The 18,149-nt window shown below is 43.8% G+C and overlaps 1 protein-coding gene across 1 annotated transcript in view; it reads right to left on the minus strand.

Moving 5' to 3' along the window:
- The window catches only part of LOC125939841 (uncharacterized), a 35,745-nt gene extending 20,087 nt beyond the window's left edge, over positions 1-15,658 (minus strand). The window contains exon 1 of the mRNA XM_049655319.1: positions 15,531-15,658. Coding sequence (XP_049511276.1) covers positions 15,531-15,597 — 67 coding nt within the window. The 5' untranslated portion in view covers positions 15,598-15,658. The remainder of the gene's footprint in view (positions 1-15,530) is intronic.
- Positions 15,659-18,149: the final 2,491 nt, after the last annotated feature.

The following is an 18,149-nucleotide window of genomic DNA, read 5'->3' on the forward strand; positions in this document are numbered from 1 at the left end:
AGTTTAAATACTAACGAATGCACTCCATTCATGCACTTCATATAAAGTCGTAAAACAAAGCGGCCATGAGGAAATGAATGTTTCTGCATCGAGCTTCCATAAAACCAATTTCGAGTGAAGTGCTGAAAGCCAGTACTCTACCTAACATTTGTGCATTATAATGCTTGCTTTTATCTGTCATATTATAATAAACATTATGTAGGAGTCAGATAAGACAAGAAAACCGTGCACCCATTAAAATTTTGTACTTGGAACAAATTATATTAAGAAATGATATACAATACTTCAGATGAGTAGACAATGATATTTGCCTTTAACACGGTGCAAGCCCCTCAGCACCAAGAACATGGTGATATGTTGACAGATCAAAGTACGATTCATTTACTGTAACAAGTTTAGATATTTTGCTTTATAGATCGATGTCCAGAGCTGGATTGCAGAGATCTCGTAATATTACTACTCACGCCAATTTTCAAGGAATAAAAACACGGATTATTTCAACCCCACTACAGACATTTTTACTATCAAGCCAGAACATCACTAAAATTATACTAATTGAAGAGGGCTGACAAGACAAAAAATTACACAATCCCAACGTAACGTCACGGAAACGCATTGTGGGTTCTATCGCAGATGCAGGTAAATCAAAAAGATAATAAAGAAATACTAACGAAAACTGCGAGTAAGTGGCAGCATCTATTCGCTATAATGCACCGCAGCACATGGCTGCAAACACATCGTACACCGCGGCACATTTCTGTCGCACACCACATAGGACACATGCACGCTGCAGAGGCACGTTTTTTAAGAAATCTTTGCGGGTTGCACAATAAACACACAAGGCACGGATGTCAGGAGCATAACCCACGCACATTAAACCCACCGTCACGAAAGCGATATACGGACTACACGGGTATAACCTGCGTCAAACAAGCGAAGAACCCTTTTAGATTTCCTGCTATCCGACTGACACAGTACAACGCGCACTGAGACATTGAACACTCCACAAGTGTACCTCGGAGAATGTGTGAACAATTTCTGAGGCTACAGTTGATGTTGAAGACAGCAGTAAGTTACTTAAAACGAATTGATGGTGTAGGTAGCGCAGGCAGGAGCGGAAAAAGTGATGGAGTAGCTTTGAGACAGCTGACCGAAGCCCAAATTGTTCAATTCCCGCCCTCTGCGACGGCTTCCAAAGGATGGCATACTAGCTGTCAAATGTCATGCTTTTGCTGAATACATACGGCAATATCTAATAAAAATAAAAAACACGTCATAAATTTTTTTCTACGTTAAAATATGGCAGACAATATAGAATGTTAGATGGTTATTTCTGTGTCGCAACACCTAAATGTCGTTGGGCGCAACACTGCACAAAACGAGAGTGTACTGGGTAATATTTCAGGAATCATGGAGGCCCTAACAGCCTCACAAGTCAGCAGGGGACGCTGGCCCCAAGCGACCAGATGTTGGCGCCACCCACCGCCCCATTTCAGGGTATATGCTCATAGTATCCATCCATCCGTCCAGTTGTTCATCCGTTTTCAAGGTGCTGGTTGGGCTGCAGCGATGTGCTTGTGTGATCCTGTTTTCGTGTTTGCTGTAATAAAATGTGACTTCGTTCGCCTGCCCAAAAGTGCCAGAAGAGAGCTCGTGTCTCGCTGAAAACTCGCAACGATTTTCATGCCGTGGAGTGCGTTCTCTTTGTCTCTGGTTTTCGTGAAAAATTGGGTAGACATCGCAAAAAATTACGCGCATTATTAGCGTTCTTCAGCTCGTCAACTAAGCAATGGCATGTATGCAGGAAGTAACATGGCAGCACCGGCCACTTGGAGGGTGCTTTTCACCGGCGTACCACCATTCAAAAGATAAGTAATCATGCTTGCTAACTACATCCCATGCATCACAACCAGGCTGGCCCCAGCACGGCAATATCATGGTAAACACCGACACAAATATAGGCCCGAAACCGGCAGCGCTACCCGCGTCAGGAATGGGACAGTGCGGCCATGCCAGTAAAGGGCCTATTTCGGCCATCGTGTGGCAGCGCTAATACAGCGAGATAGCCGGCTCTGCCGTTCATTGCCTTTTCCAGAGTCCAACCTTGCCTACTGGCAGTGCCGGTATTCGCAATAGCCGGCTCTGCCGCTTTTAGTCAATTTATTGTCTCGCATTACCCACTGGCATGACCATATTGGCAGATTGTGTGTACGTGGGCGATGCCGTTATTTCCTACGATTTTAAATTGCGCAAATCTTGCATGGTAGCTCCATGCACCATGCCATGATCTACTATAAAATCACCAAATAATGATACATAATTTCTTTATTGATCTTAAAATAGGTTGATACAGATTGTTGCTCGTATCCCCAATCCTGTGGGCCACCTGCGAAAGCTTTGTTTATGACGCTACGGGGGATTGAGGCTGGGCTCGCAAAAGGGGCACTTGGAAGATGCTGAACGCGTTGAGCGGCTTTGGCGTAACGCCGCCTTCTGCTATTAGGACAGTCGACGGCTCCTGGCAGCCACATTCTTATGAAGTTTTGCGCTTGATTGATGTCAATCTCTGCGTCTCTCAGGCACCATCTGCATACAATATATATACCTATATTATCCCAAAACTGCCAGCAGTGCATAATATAAGCAAGAGGCACAAAACGGAGAAATAAAATGCGTATCACCTGTTTACGATCTGCATAGCAGCATAATAAACAGTCTATTGCTTTCCTTCCCATGGAGGCGTTGTACGGCAGTTGAACTGCATGGCCCATGATGGCGTTCGTTATATTGAAGGCAACCTCCCATAGATATGATTCCTCCATTCAAACAAGTTGTTAAAACTGAAAAAAGAGGCAGAAATACGCGAAAATTAGGTAGGAAATGCGCTGCATCAAAATATGCGATTTTTGTTCTAACTAGTCAATTATGATGAATTTATGCCTTCATCACAAGACTTCTCGTAAGTGCTTGTGCGTAGCTGTACTTAACCTTTGGCAATGCGTAAGCTTTTAGAACAGAGGTAGCAAAGAAAAGGTGCATTATTTCATGATAAACACCCAAGCTACAAAACAAAAGGATTCTAGCGTTGCAGGACGTTCTGAACACCAGTCAGCTCGCAGAATGTACTTCTTGAGTAAGGAATTACGACAATCCAACTTTGGTCTTCTTGAGTGTACCAGCCGAAATGTGCCGTGCTGCTTGTTTTCAAACAGACAGTGCGTTTCAGTTGACGCTGAAGCGGTGCAGCACCGTCTACGTACGTAGTAAAAACTGGCCGTAGATTATCTCTGTAAAAAAAGAAAATACACGTATTAGGCAATGCACTTATTTGAAACACTATACTTGAGAATACAAATAAGGCAATTGTACTTACTTACCTTGCGACAATTGAGTTTATTTCGCAGTAAATGCAGTTTTCCGACGTTTGACTTGTTGTTAGTGTTTCACCCGATAGCAGTAGTGTGCAATCAAGCTTGTAGTGGCGAAGGTCAAGCCGCTGGTATACTGAACACGTTTCTGGACAAGTTGATGCATGCTTCGCAAGCAAAACATGGTGCAAGCAATGTGGGCAACGACATTTCACAGGAAGAAGTAGACATAGGAACCATTGTTTAAAGCGCAACACCACACAACACAAGACCAGACGGGCACAGGCGCAAACTGACAACTGATTTATTGAAGGCAGATCTCCAGCTATATGTACCAACAGGCTGCGCAGGCGCATCGTCACAACAACCCCCCGGAAACATCAAACATATTGCGAAAGAAAACCAATTTCAGCTTTATACAGCGCAATAGAAGTGTCGCTGACACACTCCTCACCTGCCTTTCTGATTAAAAATGCTTCCAACGTTCCACGCGCCGTTTTTTGTCTGCTTCTGCCTACAATTTTTGCACATCGGAAACGTGGTTCACAATTCGGGCAGTTCATGCAGTGGTCGACAAGATGACTTCTCTCCTTGTTAATTAGATTTCTTGCGTGTTGCGAGAGAAGTCATCTTGTCGACCACTGCATGAACTGCCCGAATTGTGAACCACGTTTCCGATGTGCAAAAATTGTAGGCAGAAGCAGACAAAAAACGGCGCGTGAAACGTTGGAAGCATTTTTAATCAGAAAGGCAGGTGAAGAGTGTGTCAGCGACACTTCTATTGCGCTGTATAAAGCTGAAATTGATTTTCTTTCGCGATAGTTTGATGTTTCCGGGGGGTTGTTGTGACGATGCGCCTGCGCAGCCTGTTGGTATATATAGCTGGAGATATGCCTTCAATAAATCAGTTGTCAGTTTGCACCTGTGCCCGTCTGGTCTTATCTTGTGTTGTGTGGTGTTGCACTTTTAACTATGGTTCCTATGTCTAAACACCAACTAGCCCAACAGTCAACTCTTTTAGAAGAAGTAGAATGTGTACGGGTCCCTCGTCCTCTACGAGAGCCAGAGTCACCATGTTTTTTGGCTGCGGGCGAGGTCCGCGCAGGGAGCAACAAATTTGACAGGGCATAATTCACGCTTCTTTGAGCACCCCTCCGGTTCTGAGTAGCAGCGCAGGCCTGTGCACATAATAGGCAGTGCATATTTTCGATAATGCAAAGCGAGGGGACGGAGGGAAAAAGTGCTGAGAGTGAAGCGCATTCTTGGTGTTTTGACGTCACTTCGCCTGATAGTAGTGAAGAACGACACGTGCACTTTATTTTTCATTTCTTATTTATTTTATTTTTTTGGAGAAGCTGCTGTGGCTGAACGAGCAGTAGCACTTGTGCTGATTTTATTATATATTATAGCTGAAATGTAAAACATGACAAATGGACCTGTAGAACAATTCAAAGTGATCAATGAATGCTTTCATTGTTTTTGTTTTTTTTTGCGCTCCTTATCCCAGGAGAACGGTAGATCAAGACAACGTGTGCGCAAAGGGGTAGTCCGGCGCACAGCATCACTTGCTAACAAGCCCCCATGCATATATTGATTCTAGTTGAATAATACAACCACTCCCTTCGGAAAAAAAATGAATGGACACAAAGCAGCGGCAGCCGAACCTAAGAAACCTCGCGACAATTCCTTACGCGGCGCTTAATTAACATATAAGTGAAGCCCAAAAATCGAGTACAAGGATCTCGTTCAAGTTCGCCATATTAATTTACTTAACTGTGTTAGTATAGTGTCAAAGCCCGAAGGCTTTACATAAAAAAAGCGGGCAGTTTTTTTTTCTTTTCATAAGCAAGAAAACTTGGAACGTGGCCGCTGTGAGAAGAAACGTAGGTGGGAGGTAGAAAAATATGTCCTTTAAGCAGCGGGAGTCATAAAATACTAATAAACAAACTCAAGCGAGATCGCATACGGCGACAAGGTAAACCAAGCGATAATTTTATAGAAGACGCACTGGCTCCACGTCTGTAATTGTATGTAACAAAACACGGACGGCAAGGTTTTGGACACTTTCGAGAGCTTGCGATAAGGCAGTTGCTGGATTCCAGACAGAACTGGTGTACTCGAAGATTGACCCAACCATAGATTTATAAAATAAAAGCCTCCCATGAAGAAAATTTCGGAGCAAGAAACCAAACATGCGGTTGGCATTGGGAAATTGGAAACTCAAGATACATATTCCAAAACTGTTGTGTGTGATGTGTATACCGAGATATCTACAAGACGAACAGTTACCAGAGGTGTGTCGTTGAGGGTATGAGTCTGAATTTATAAGGAATAAGGAAGCTTATGTGTGCCTCTTTGCAAAGTCATAACAACGATAGGTTTATTGATTAGCTGATATAAGATGCAAACGTCAGCGAACCTTTTATTCAAATCTGTGTTGCTCTCACAAAAAGAGTTCACCTACTTGAAATATATATATATATATATATATATATATATATATATATATTAGTAGTTTTATTTTCCTTATGCTTGTTTCACGTTTTAATCAGAAATTAATTTATACAGTAGCCTACATTTTTATCAAGTAGTGTTCATTTTCTTATTTGTCCCATTATATTTTCCTGTATTTTCCTTGATCTTAGCCTCGCTCTTCGTTCTTAGTCCTAGGACGGCAACTTCAACTCTTTCAGCCATCCGTCAATGTTCGGAATGGCGCGGCGGGCCACGAACATTCCTGTGCTTTTTTATTTTTATTTATTTTCAGTTCCCTTCCAACGGAGAGCGCCTTGTGTAGCCGTCTTGGCCGTATGACCAACCATTTTCTCTTCACTCCCCCCTCCCACCCCCGTCTATCTGTGGTGGCGTTGTCTCTGTTCTCCGCCTTCCCCTTTCTCTTCAGTGTAGATATATTTGGCCTCGTGCAATATAAGCATTTTATTCTAAGTTAGCTTTGAGCTTGTCTCACATTCTTGTCCCTTCCATTTGCTGTTTTTTGTTTTAGAAATATGCGCCAATAGCCCAGCAGAAGCTTGATCAACATGGTGCCACTTTTTTTTCCCGGTTCTTTCTGCGGGGAGGAATTGACGCCTACTGTGCCAGTTGGTCTGAAAAAAATCATCTGGCATGAAAAAAAAAACACGCACGACAGAGCTTTCCGGGAAGTTCACCTATATAATGAAGCTGGCTGCAGGAGACACTACTACACGGTTCGATATGCTCTTTATGCAGAAAAATAATATAAGGAGCAGTCATCCAAAATGACCTGTATTGTACTAGCAATAAAATATACAGCCGCTACAGAAATTCAGTTAACAACGGTATTACTGGTCGTTGGTACAGATGATTGGACCATAAAGTTATGCAGCATTTTGAAATTCACTACCAGGAACACTATTTAAACTATGCACATGTAAGCGCACATACTTTACAATTATATACCCCCTTGAATTTGTTATTGCGCCTATCGAGGATGGACACGACAATTGCGCATTGCTGCGTTATAATGGAGTGCCCTTTTTCCACTTGTGAACAATCTCCGATCGAATGATCCAACACAATAAATACAATTACGCGAAAGTTAACAGCCTTTGGAATAAAACGAAAAAAGTATGCAGAACATACATAATAATTTAGTAAGAAAAAAAATACCAGAGTGATCTCGTTGCAGTTGGTGTGAGCGGTGAAAAATTCAAATAAATATTGCGTGCTGTACAACATATATAATCGGGATTGGCCAGCGAATGCTGCGTGAAAAGTAATATTGAAATGCCGTTCTGTTTGACAGGCCGATATTTACGAGTCTATCAGAAATGCTAAACAACGTGGCTATGCCTATAGCTTTGAACGGACGTTGTTAAGCAATGTTTAGAGATGTACAGCCAATCACGGCACTCTAAAGGCAAATCAGGCCCGGGATAGCCAGTTGCGTCGCCTGGCCTAGCCAATAACGGGCATTCACCGGCAAGGCAGGGCCAGCGCTGGATGTCTATTACAGTGGCTTTCCCAGAACTGGCATTACGGATGCAACGGCGGGCCTTCGCGGCCCAGCCAGTGCCGGCTGAAAATCATCATCGGCCCTAGTTGGCCCCATCAAATGTGCTGCCTTGGATGCGTGCTGTGCGTGCTTCTCGCTTGTGCACAGAGTGCCTTGCAAACATAGGAAATGGAACTCCCTAGGGTGCCTCGATGCCCAGCGCCGTCGTGCAGGGTGGAGACAACCCCGCTGGCGCCGCCATATTGAGTCACACGAGCTGAGACTCAGCTACGCTTGCGTTTATAAATAGTGTTACTCGCGGCGCATTTCCAAGTGATTTGCCTTGATGAGGATTTTTTATCGGTATCGCATCTGCACATCTTTATAACCAATAGCCGTTAACTCGTCGAAGGTCCAAGACTTAAATGTATTGCGCCGGGAACATGCCCCAAGTTGCCTAATTCAATTTACATTTAACGTGCCCTGTGTATGTTTGATATACGCACTATCTTTTTTTTTGCGCTTCGATGCTTGGTATGTAAGGTTTGCGACCCCCTGTGTGTGGAAGTTTTTCTTTTTCGCTGTTGTATTTTTTTTTACACGTCACGCCTCCTTTACCGTAGCCAGCCACTCGCGCACGGCGGTTAGATTCCCTTGCGTTGCGCGTGCTCTTCGCGTTCGTTGCAATTATTTGACGATATCTATGCTTTTTTTTGCCCACAAAACTGTGTGCTGACAAGATTAAGCTGGTGTAAAAATAACTGCGATGTCAAAATAAGGTTTAGTTAGTGCTGTAGAGAAAAATGTAACGTAACTTGTCTGTGTCGATCTTGCGTAGTACACATAAGAAACCAAACGATGCACAAAATACATTTACTTAGTAATGTCTACTACAGTCAATCATGAAACATGAAAGATTACATGTACTGTGTGGCGCCTGAAGGTTATGTTGAAAGACGAGATAAAATAAATCGCAAGGTAGGCTCGACACACAATTCGGGATAGTGAGAGTTTTTTTTTAATTTATTCATTACATGGGGGGGGGGTTCAAGTGAGTACATCCACCTTATTACACACAATATAAATCGAAATCAAGAATGCAAACAAGAAAACGCATCCGCGGGTAATATTAATCAAGATATCCAGCCAGAATACATCAGCTACCATCGAATACGTCGCATCAGCCAAACACATCGATGGCGAGTACAGAACATTTTATAAATAACCATTAGAACACTGATAACTACATTGAAAAAATAAACAACACTGCATAGATATCGCGTACAAAAACCGTAAATGAAACTAAGACAGTCAAATACAGATTAACAATGTTTTTCACTTCGAAAATATAGTCCATGATGATGTAAGGCTGTTGACTTTAACAGACGGCGCCCATCCTGTCGATTTCCCTCGTACTGGTCCTCTTCAATGTGTTTCTAAGTACAAGTAAAACAACAAAAGTGATTATTGATATGAAAAGTTGCCTTGTAAATACAGCTAGAGAACCCATTACAGTGCTTAAAAATAAAATTTCGCAGAAGTAATGCTGTATTTCCTCGCTTCACACGTTTCGAAGAAATGCACAGGCTACAACAGACACCATGCCAGAAAGCGCCGAAACATTTTGGTCCCATGATGCCCCTTAACTCTACTACACCTGGGCATACCATGCACAGGCATTTATAGACCGTCACAGTGCCCACTACGATCGGGAATGAGCACGAATGACCATCGGCTTACGAGCACCACGCTACAAATATATTCGTCTAAAAAATCAGCTATATAACGTAACAAACTGAGATCCGCAAGATATCTGCTGAGAATAGAGAAAATCACAATGCTTCGCTTGCCACGTACACAACAGCCACTCTCCCCAGAAGAAGCACTGCGTTCTTTAGTCCCAAATAACCAGTAGCGAAAAAAGAAACTGAGGGGAAAAAAGGAAACAAGAGACACACGATGTGTTCTTCCCGTGAAAAAGTAAAATAGGTGGTTTACATGGCGAATGTAAGGCTATTTCGCGGCGAAGCATTTTCGTCAGTTCTTAAAATAAGGGTACTACTCGCATAGACTGCGCTGATCAAAACGGCAAAAGCCTATGCGACGCGCGCTCGCAAACCATACGCTACTCAGCATCGGTGCAGTACTTAGTTCGTCAGCGAACGTAGGTACGTGAGCGAAGATCAGAGAATACTTTCTTATTTATGAAAAACACGATGCGATAGTCTAAACTTTCTTGACACTTACCTCGCAAATGTAGGAGCTATCCGTTGCCTTCTAGTGATGCCGCTTTACTTGGGCTTCCCATCTCTTCCTTCGCTGTGGGTCCCGGGGCAAGCGTAAACAACGAAGCCCTTTACGCGTCGATCCGGTGCACTTGGGAACACAACAGCCCGTCATGTCGACTCGATGCACTTGACAAGCTTGTCATTCATGCGGCTGAACACTGTCCAGCAAGTAGAAGCGTCAGCGAAGCATCCGCGCGCACTGTGTCTCGAACTAAGCACCGGCACCAAGCACTCGCAACCGCTCGCTGTGACTCAAGATGGCGTCGCAGCGAGAAAGCGGCGGCGCGGGTGCGGTCAAAGGATGGCACCACCCTGAACGGCGGCGCTGGCATCGAGTCACCCTAGAACTCCCACGACAACAGTGACATCAATGCTGATGCTTGATGGGCGCTGGTTTTCACAATTTAGTTGCACAAACTTATTGCCTCAGTGCGAAATTGAAAATCTTGATAAGTGTACTTTTTTCGATGAGAAAGATTACTTTCGGAAATAATCATGTCCATCACGCGCCTCCGCGTAAGCTCCCACTTTTCTGCTGAAGTTGCGTAATAACGACTCATCTGCCTCTTCACCAATTCTTACTACAATGACTTTTCTTTGTTTATAAATGCTTCGACGTTGTAAATAATCTCTCCTTACGAGGTTTTCGGTTTACGAGCAGCGTTAGGGAAAAAATTTTAAGCAATCGCAGCTTGCTACTAGTACAGCTTACTTTTTAAGACAAGATGTGTGGACAGAACTTTGATGTAAGTAAACATTACAAGGGAACGTTTCTGAATCGAAGTCGTGAAAAAAAATTGTTATGTAAAAAGACATTTCCTTGTAATTTGCTGTTGCTGCCTGTCTCTTAAAAATTATCATGACATTCATTAGTGACTTGGACATTGTGCTCTGTTGCCAGCCTGCACTAGTTGAAACATTGCTCTCATGGCTATTTTAGGTGCTCCTTGCATGTGCTGACAATGTGACAGTTTTATTGTGCCACTTCTAGAAGTTAACACAGAACTTATTTTGTAGTGGTGAGGCCGTGACCCACAACAGTGTCCACATCACGGAGGAGCCCACGGAAATTCAGGGATCCCGTCGCTATGGCTGCAGTGGCACGGCGTGTAATCTGGATGGTCGGGTCAGGTATGTTTTAAGTGTACGTGTTCCAAAAAGCGGGATATCGGTATCATTTGTGCGTAAGTTTATTGACATATAACTTAACACAGCTTACTACACAGGCTAAAAGTTTATGCAACTTTATCCAACTTGCTGCTTATTTGTGTTTGTAGACGTTATGCACAAAACTCTAGTTCTATACAAAACTAGACCTAACATGTCCTGATTAGCGTTTTTCTTGCGCCAATCACTTGGCACGAATACATTTTGTTTTTGCTTAGTACAAAGTATATTTATCCCTTTTTATTTTTGTTTTATTGTTTTGAAACTGTTTCCTATGTTTTGGCTTTTATTTCCGCATTTTTTCGGTTTATTTTACTCGCACAAGCGTGTTTCAGCGTATGCGGGAATTCAAAGTGTGGTTTGCCAAATATGTCACTGGTCTAAGCATGCATCGTGCTTAGCATTGATATTCACAATTATTTCCGTGTTCGAATAATAACTGCCACTGGTAAATACAAATTCGACAAGATTCAATTTTTTGAAATGACATATGAAGGTCGTTCACACATGAATGTGTAGCAACTGCAGGACAGTATTCAAAGTGCTGCAGCTGCTACATTAATGAGGCGTTTTTCAGTCAGCTTACTTTTTTGCAACGTAAGCTGTTATTGGCTCCTTCCAATTGCCGTTTCGGGTCGCGATGATGCCGCCGCCGGCGGCCGCGTAACCGCTATCGCCAGAAACGCGAAAAAAGTACCCGATTCTCGCCGGGATCGAACCCGCGCCCGTTGCGTGGGAGCCGGATACTCTACCACTCAGCCGCCATGCAAGCGCTTGCTGTAAGGCCGTGGAAAACACCCTAAGCGAAACGCAGGGTGAGACGACTCGAGCCTAAGTTACTTAAGTTATTTTATGCCCACATTTTCATAGAAAAACCCATTTTGTTTTAACGTGCTGAATAAACAAATATTTGCCCATTTCGTTTGCCTCCCGTGATGCAGCTACTTGTCGTTTAAAGAATAAACGTAAACCAAATGGTTATCATAGTACATGTGCACACTGTAGCACGAAACAAAGGTAATGTGATCCACGCATGCCTAATATATAGATATTTGATGCGTGGAAGAGTTTTGCAAACACACCAGACGGCACCATCCTGGTCCCAAGAAGACACCAGACCAGCATACAGAATGCACCAGGCAAGCACACCAAGCACACTTCGTCGAACACACCAAGAACACCACGACAGGGACACTGAACACACCCGACTGGGCTCACAGTAAACACCAGGACGGGCACACCAGACTAGGCTCACCGTACGCACCTGGACGGTTACACGACACCCACCAGACCCGTATCTCAAAACCTACTCTGGTGTAAACGATAAGTCTGTTGTATTTGTCGACTGGGTATTTATGTCTGTAAGCATTTTCCAGCAAGCCTGTGCCTCTGGATATTTCACGGTCAAATGCTCAGTGCATCGGGCTGCTGTGATGAGAGAACAGAATCCAAAACCAATCGTCGGACCAATTTCGACCATTGGGTATGTGGGTATGTGTCGCTCTTCAACAAACCTGAACGCCGGATGGATGCGTGACTGGGTATGTGGCACTGGGATTGCACCGCTCTTCACTGAATCTATCTGACACTGACCTAAGTTAATTCTTCTGGCACTGTGTTTGTGCAAATCGGTCTATGCCGTTTTCACTTGAACCTTTTTGATATCAAATTGGGTAACTGTGATTGTGCCTGTAGGTGTGTGCCGCTTTTAACAAAAGTCTGTGACCCCAACTTGTTTTACTAGTGATGTGCTTCTAGGAATGTGCTTCTTTATAATGTCCAAAAATTCAGACAGGTACCATCTCAGGATGGGATGTCAGCGTTAATGCGATTGGCAGGGACGCAATTTAGCGACAGCCACGTGTGGCTAATGTGTAAATATATAATCCGAGATGATTGTTTCAATGTATATGACGTGGGTAAAATTCCGTACGGCACCGGACAATTTTGAATAATTTCTGTCATTTTAAGTGACACATACCACGCGTAACCTGCCCAGTGGCTCAAATTCCGTCAAAGCGGCTCGTACCTAGTAGCACTAACCACGTGGCTCAAGTGTACTTCGATGAGGGTCATTAAAACGGCACATAACCAGTGGCGCGTACCTAATGACCCATTATGGTTTCAAGGAAGTTTCTTGAAGAGTGTTACATATCTTTTACAGATACCAAGTGACCCAAGAGGCCCATTAAAGTTGTTCGGCAGATTCAAGTTCCGTCCATTGAAGGTAGGTATGTTCGCCAGTTTCTAAGTTGGTATCAAAGAGGTTCGTTGCACAGCTGCATACACCCAGTACAACTTACCCAGTACTACAACTCAGTAAACAAAGTTGTTCTGACCATTCCTTTCTAACCCTGTTGCATTAGCAGAGTAGGCAGACGTGCTACCTGTTAGACCATGGACTATCCATTGACACACGTTTATCGGTAAAAAGGTTAGATAAATGAATGAATAGAAAGACTTATAGTTCGATAGATAAATGGATTGATGGATGTCTACTTTTTAATAAAACCGCAGATGATCAAGCACTCAGGTTAATATACTTGGCATCAGATCACAGAGTTAAAACTGAACGAAACACTCTAGTACTCCTACGGAATTCAGAAATTTTTTTTGCATTATTTTCCATAGGACTAGCATTCATTTAGAACTTCACCAAACTTTCTGCATGGATGTCCGCACCTAACATGTTTCACGCAAGTTAGCCTCCTTGGATAGTCCGTGGTCAACTGTTTAGAGCATCGGCCAGCCGTGCGCAGAAAACCGGCCTCGAGAACCAAACCTCGTACCAAAACTGGGCTTCGAGGTATGCAACAATGGGTATGTGCTATTCCACAATGAGCATGTTTCTCGCCAACTTGAGTCACTGCACATGTGTTACTGTATATATCAAGCTGTTCATTGAACATATTTAACACCAAAACGGCTTAAAGGGTTTGTGACCATGAATATTTTCCGCTCTTAACCTTTTCGGCGCCAACTTGTTTAACAAGTTTTAGTACTGTGTAGTTGAGCTTTCAGTAGATTGGACAACGGTGCATGGGCCTCTGCGTACCTACCACTCATTATGTTGTTGATCATATAATGTATATCAACTGTGGCCCATCGAAAGGTAGATTGCCAATACTAACAAAGTCAGCTTCGTAGTTCATTTTACTTGCATTCTGTAGGTATAACAGGTCCTATAAAATATTCCCGGGACTTTAAGACACCCTGAAACGTTCTTTTAGGAAATCTTAGGGATGCATGGCAATAAAAACGGCGACTTTCTAAGAACTTCCCGTCAAGGTGAGAGAAACAAACGAGAATGTTTGGAGAGGAGGCGCTACGCATGAGAGCTTCCTTTTCATTCAGAACAAAATTAAGATTCTCTGCATCGGACCTTTCGCCACAGGACACTGAGTGCCGTTTGAGTTTCCATCGAGAAAGCACGACGAAAACAGGAAATTAACAGGAGGTAAACATTTGAACGTGATAACAACTGCAGCTTGTGGATTTCCTTATATACTTGACAAAGAGAGAAGGCTTTGCGAGCGAGTGCAAAATTCGGTGCGCAACCGTTGGTTTTCGTAGAAAACGAGGGAATAGCTGTCATAAAAGACCTGCTAATTTCTTTTTTATTTTAGGTTGTACCTTGTTGGAGCCACATTGGCTCATAGCATCATAGCAAAACCTTTGGCACCATATCTCCATGTGCCGCCAGCAACTAACAGCCTGGTAGAGATCTTTCGACCAATGAATGTGAGCAAGATATTTTAGCGAGACCTCATGAACGCCAGAGAAATCAACCTGAGGTATAGCACCCTTACTCGCTACTCTGCACTGGGGAAGAGAAACCAGAAGTAAAAGTATAGGCGTGATATTGTGAAGGGAAGGAGTGAATGCACTTGTGCATTATTCAAAGGCCTCCTAAACCGCGCAAATGTTATAGGGCCCTAGATCAATCTGTTCTATTTAATGAGTACTCACGGAATGGGACAGCTCACAAAATTCAACCGATCCTTACAGGTTAGTGCGATATTTCGAGAAAAATGTTACTAAACCGTGCAAGTGGCATCACGAACCCAGGTATCCAAGTGCATATTTTACTAAACGCTTTGTGCTTAGCCTGAAAAAATGAACATCAATAAATTGTTAAGTGCAAACTGTTCTACACAAGCGCAGCATGGTATAGAGGCTACTTTGGGCCAGATATCTCCAGATAGAATAATTTTCTAGCACACTAAATGCAACAGTATGATTTCCAGTTTATGCTGTTTATGTAGATTTGTCTGTGGTGCGTTCATCATCCTATACAATTGTGGTGCTTGTCAAGATTCTCACTTTTATGTGTCGCGCAATTTCGTACTTTTATAAGCACTGCTCAATTCAAACTTCAGTGATTGATCTGCAGTGGCTTAGACTCTAGAACAAAAGTGCTAAAATAAACGTGCTGAAGTAATCATTCTCTAATGCATGGGGAAAAAGAAAATAAGGATGCTTCTTGGTTTCACTTATGTAACGTCACAGCCAAGCGCTGTTTTATGTGCAAGTCTGTGTGCAATAGGTAGCTATTCAGGAAATGCACAGCAATGAAGGTGTTTTCAAGGAACACGGACAATTTCACGCGATTTGTCATGGCTTGTACAAGCCTATAACATAATAATATTGGGTAATACATACCTTGAAACGCCAAATTTAAGCATAAAATTACGTATTCAAATATGGACATGCATTATATGTAATACTCACGTCCTTGATTCAATAGACGAACCGCAAACATCCAGTAAACAACCTCAGAGAAACGGGAGATGTTCATTGTCAAGCGCAGACACAAGCACAGCGCTGAAACATAGGCAATTGTAGCAGCAACAGGTCAAAAATATTACTCAGGAGAATTGGTCTTCAAGAGGGTCTCCTTGGCATGACTCTGTTGGCCCCTTTGCTACACAGTGGGGCACGAGACATGGCCTCTAATGAACAACGCATCTTCATGAAAGCACACAAATATACAAGTGATATAGTGAGTAGAGTAATATACAAGTTAGTAGAGGGCTTGCACATAGATAATTTCTTACGCATTATTCATGCGCAGATTGCATAGTTACCCATTCGAGAGTTAGCTTAAATTTTTACGTATTGGCAGGGTTGACGGAAAAAGAAAAAGAAACGAAATGCCTTAAATTCAACACGGAGAATAAAACGCCTATTACGGCAGTGTAGCCGTATTTGCACTTTATTTTCAAAAGTTAATATGCCGTTCTTTTCCCCAATGACTTCCCTATATAAGCAGAAAGAACACTACATGGATTTAATGCAATATGCCTCCAATATTTTCAAAAACAGCACTCGCTCTTTAAAGATGCACGGGAAAAACTAAAAGACGCACCACATTATATTTTGAACTAGAAGTCAGAAAATTGCTGGGTCACACACGGGGACAGTTCCCACTGCGCATCCAATGTTGGCTTTGCTCTTACGTCATACTTATGTGCTCCCTCGACAAACAATTCACAAGGCCTGTCGCCTTCACAGTACCATAGCGCTTACGCTACAGACGCTGCGCTATGGTTGCAAATCTGCAAAACAGTTACACGAGAGGAAGTTTTACTGAACATATGAATGTCGACTTGGTTACCAATAAACTTTTAAGCAGAAGATAAACTAGGTATTTGCAGATGCGTTTTTAGCTACTCACATGCTAACAGGAAATAGCGTCAAGACGTCGTAGCGGCTGCATCAGAACAATGTAGAAGATATCACACATCCAGAGTAGCTTGCCAACTAATTTCACAAATGCAGATATTCGCCCGGAATGTTATACGTGAAGCAATCCTCTAATATAAGTACCAACCTCATCATGAAATGTCAGGTGCATGGAATTGTAAAATGTTGCGTTATCTGCGTAATTACTCTACAGCGCTTCTAAAGCCTAATTCACATGAAAGCGAAAATTCTCGCCATTCCTGGCGCTGCGGCGCAGAAACCTGTTTCGAGCGGCGGCGGCGGCACTAGCGGCTGGAGCGGCGAGGTTCGGGCAAGCTGGAATTTCATCGCGGCGGTAGCGCGGCAGCCCCGCTTCCGAAACAATGACGGTCCGCCTCGCCAGGCGACCAGTGGAGGAGTAGTGCGGGAAAGCCTGCGCATAGGACAAGGTTTATTTACTTGCTACACGTGGTACGGAAAAGATACCAAGAGAGCTTTTCAACGAATTGCTAATCAGTGAGTTTTATTGCGATAGCAATTATATGGACACTTCCACCGGATTTCTGCCGTCGGCGTTGCCGTCGCCGTCGTCGTCGTCGTCATCGCCGTGAGGTTCCGTATAGATAAAAGAGTGTTTTAGTTGAGCGTCTCTACGGTCCGCTTCGCTCAGAGTTGCCTCGCTAAGCCACAGCGGAGCGGCAGGCGATTTTCACGTTTTAGTTATGCGTGTAGCGTAGCGGAGCGGACCTTTCGTAGTTGCAGCGCCCTCTGGCCAAATTCAGCGTAGTCAAACAAAATAAAAAACAGTTTTGTCACTTTTACAAAGTACAACGAATATATATAACTTATTTGTTCATGAAGTATCTAGACGGGTGCTTGTAATTCGTTACCGGTCCATTTTATCGAGTGGAAAATGAAGCTTCGACTTGGTGAACGCCACGTGATAGCCAGCGAGGTTGCATTTCGAATCCAATCCAATCATTTGTGACGCCAGTGCGCAGGCGACGTTTTTGTTAGCTGTGCGGTTCACTTTATTTCCTTAAAGAACAAGTTGGAGGTGTATTACACAAGTTATTCGCGCTCGCACGACTGGTGCCTCGATGCAAGTTGCTTCGATTCACGCGCTAGAGAGGGCGCGTGCATCGCCCACTCTCGCTAGCGAAAGACGGCAGCAACGCTCCCCGCTCCGCTTAGGCAGCTTGTAAGCGGACCGTGATTCTCGCTCCGCTAGCCCGCTTGCGGCTACGCGGAGAGCGCATGCGCATTCGTGCTTCCGCTCCGCTTAGCAGCTAAGCGGAGCGTAAAAACGCTAAACTAAAACTGTCCTAAAATCTTCGCCGCGCGCCGTATGCCCGAGCGGAAGCGTGCGGGGACGCACGCTGTCATGGAGAGCGAATGCACTCAATCTTCCACGCGCAAGCAAGGAAGCCGGAAGCCAGCGCCGGAGGGAGCGGGGGGGGGGGGGGGGGGGCGCATTTCTACTCTGCCAACAACCGCGCTCGTCGCTCGCTCGCACCGTCTCTTATCTCCACACGGCTCTGAATTTTATGCGCTGTGCATTAGCCGCTCAGTTTCCGTTGAAGCGATAGGCCACACGTACCTTCGCCCGCTGCGGCGTATATGCGCTTGCAGCCAGCGTTTTGACAGTCGTTGTCTGCAGTCATT

This window comes from Dermacentor silvarum, chromosome 9 (assembly GCF_013339745.2).
Source record: "Dermacentor silvarum isolate Dsil-2018 chromosome 9, BIME_Dsil_1.4, whole genome shotgun sequence".
Lineage (NCBI taxonomy): Eukaryota > Metazoa > Arthropoda > Arachnida > Ixodida > Ixodidae > Dermacentor > Dermacentor silvarum.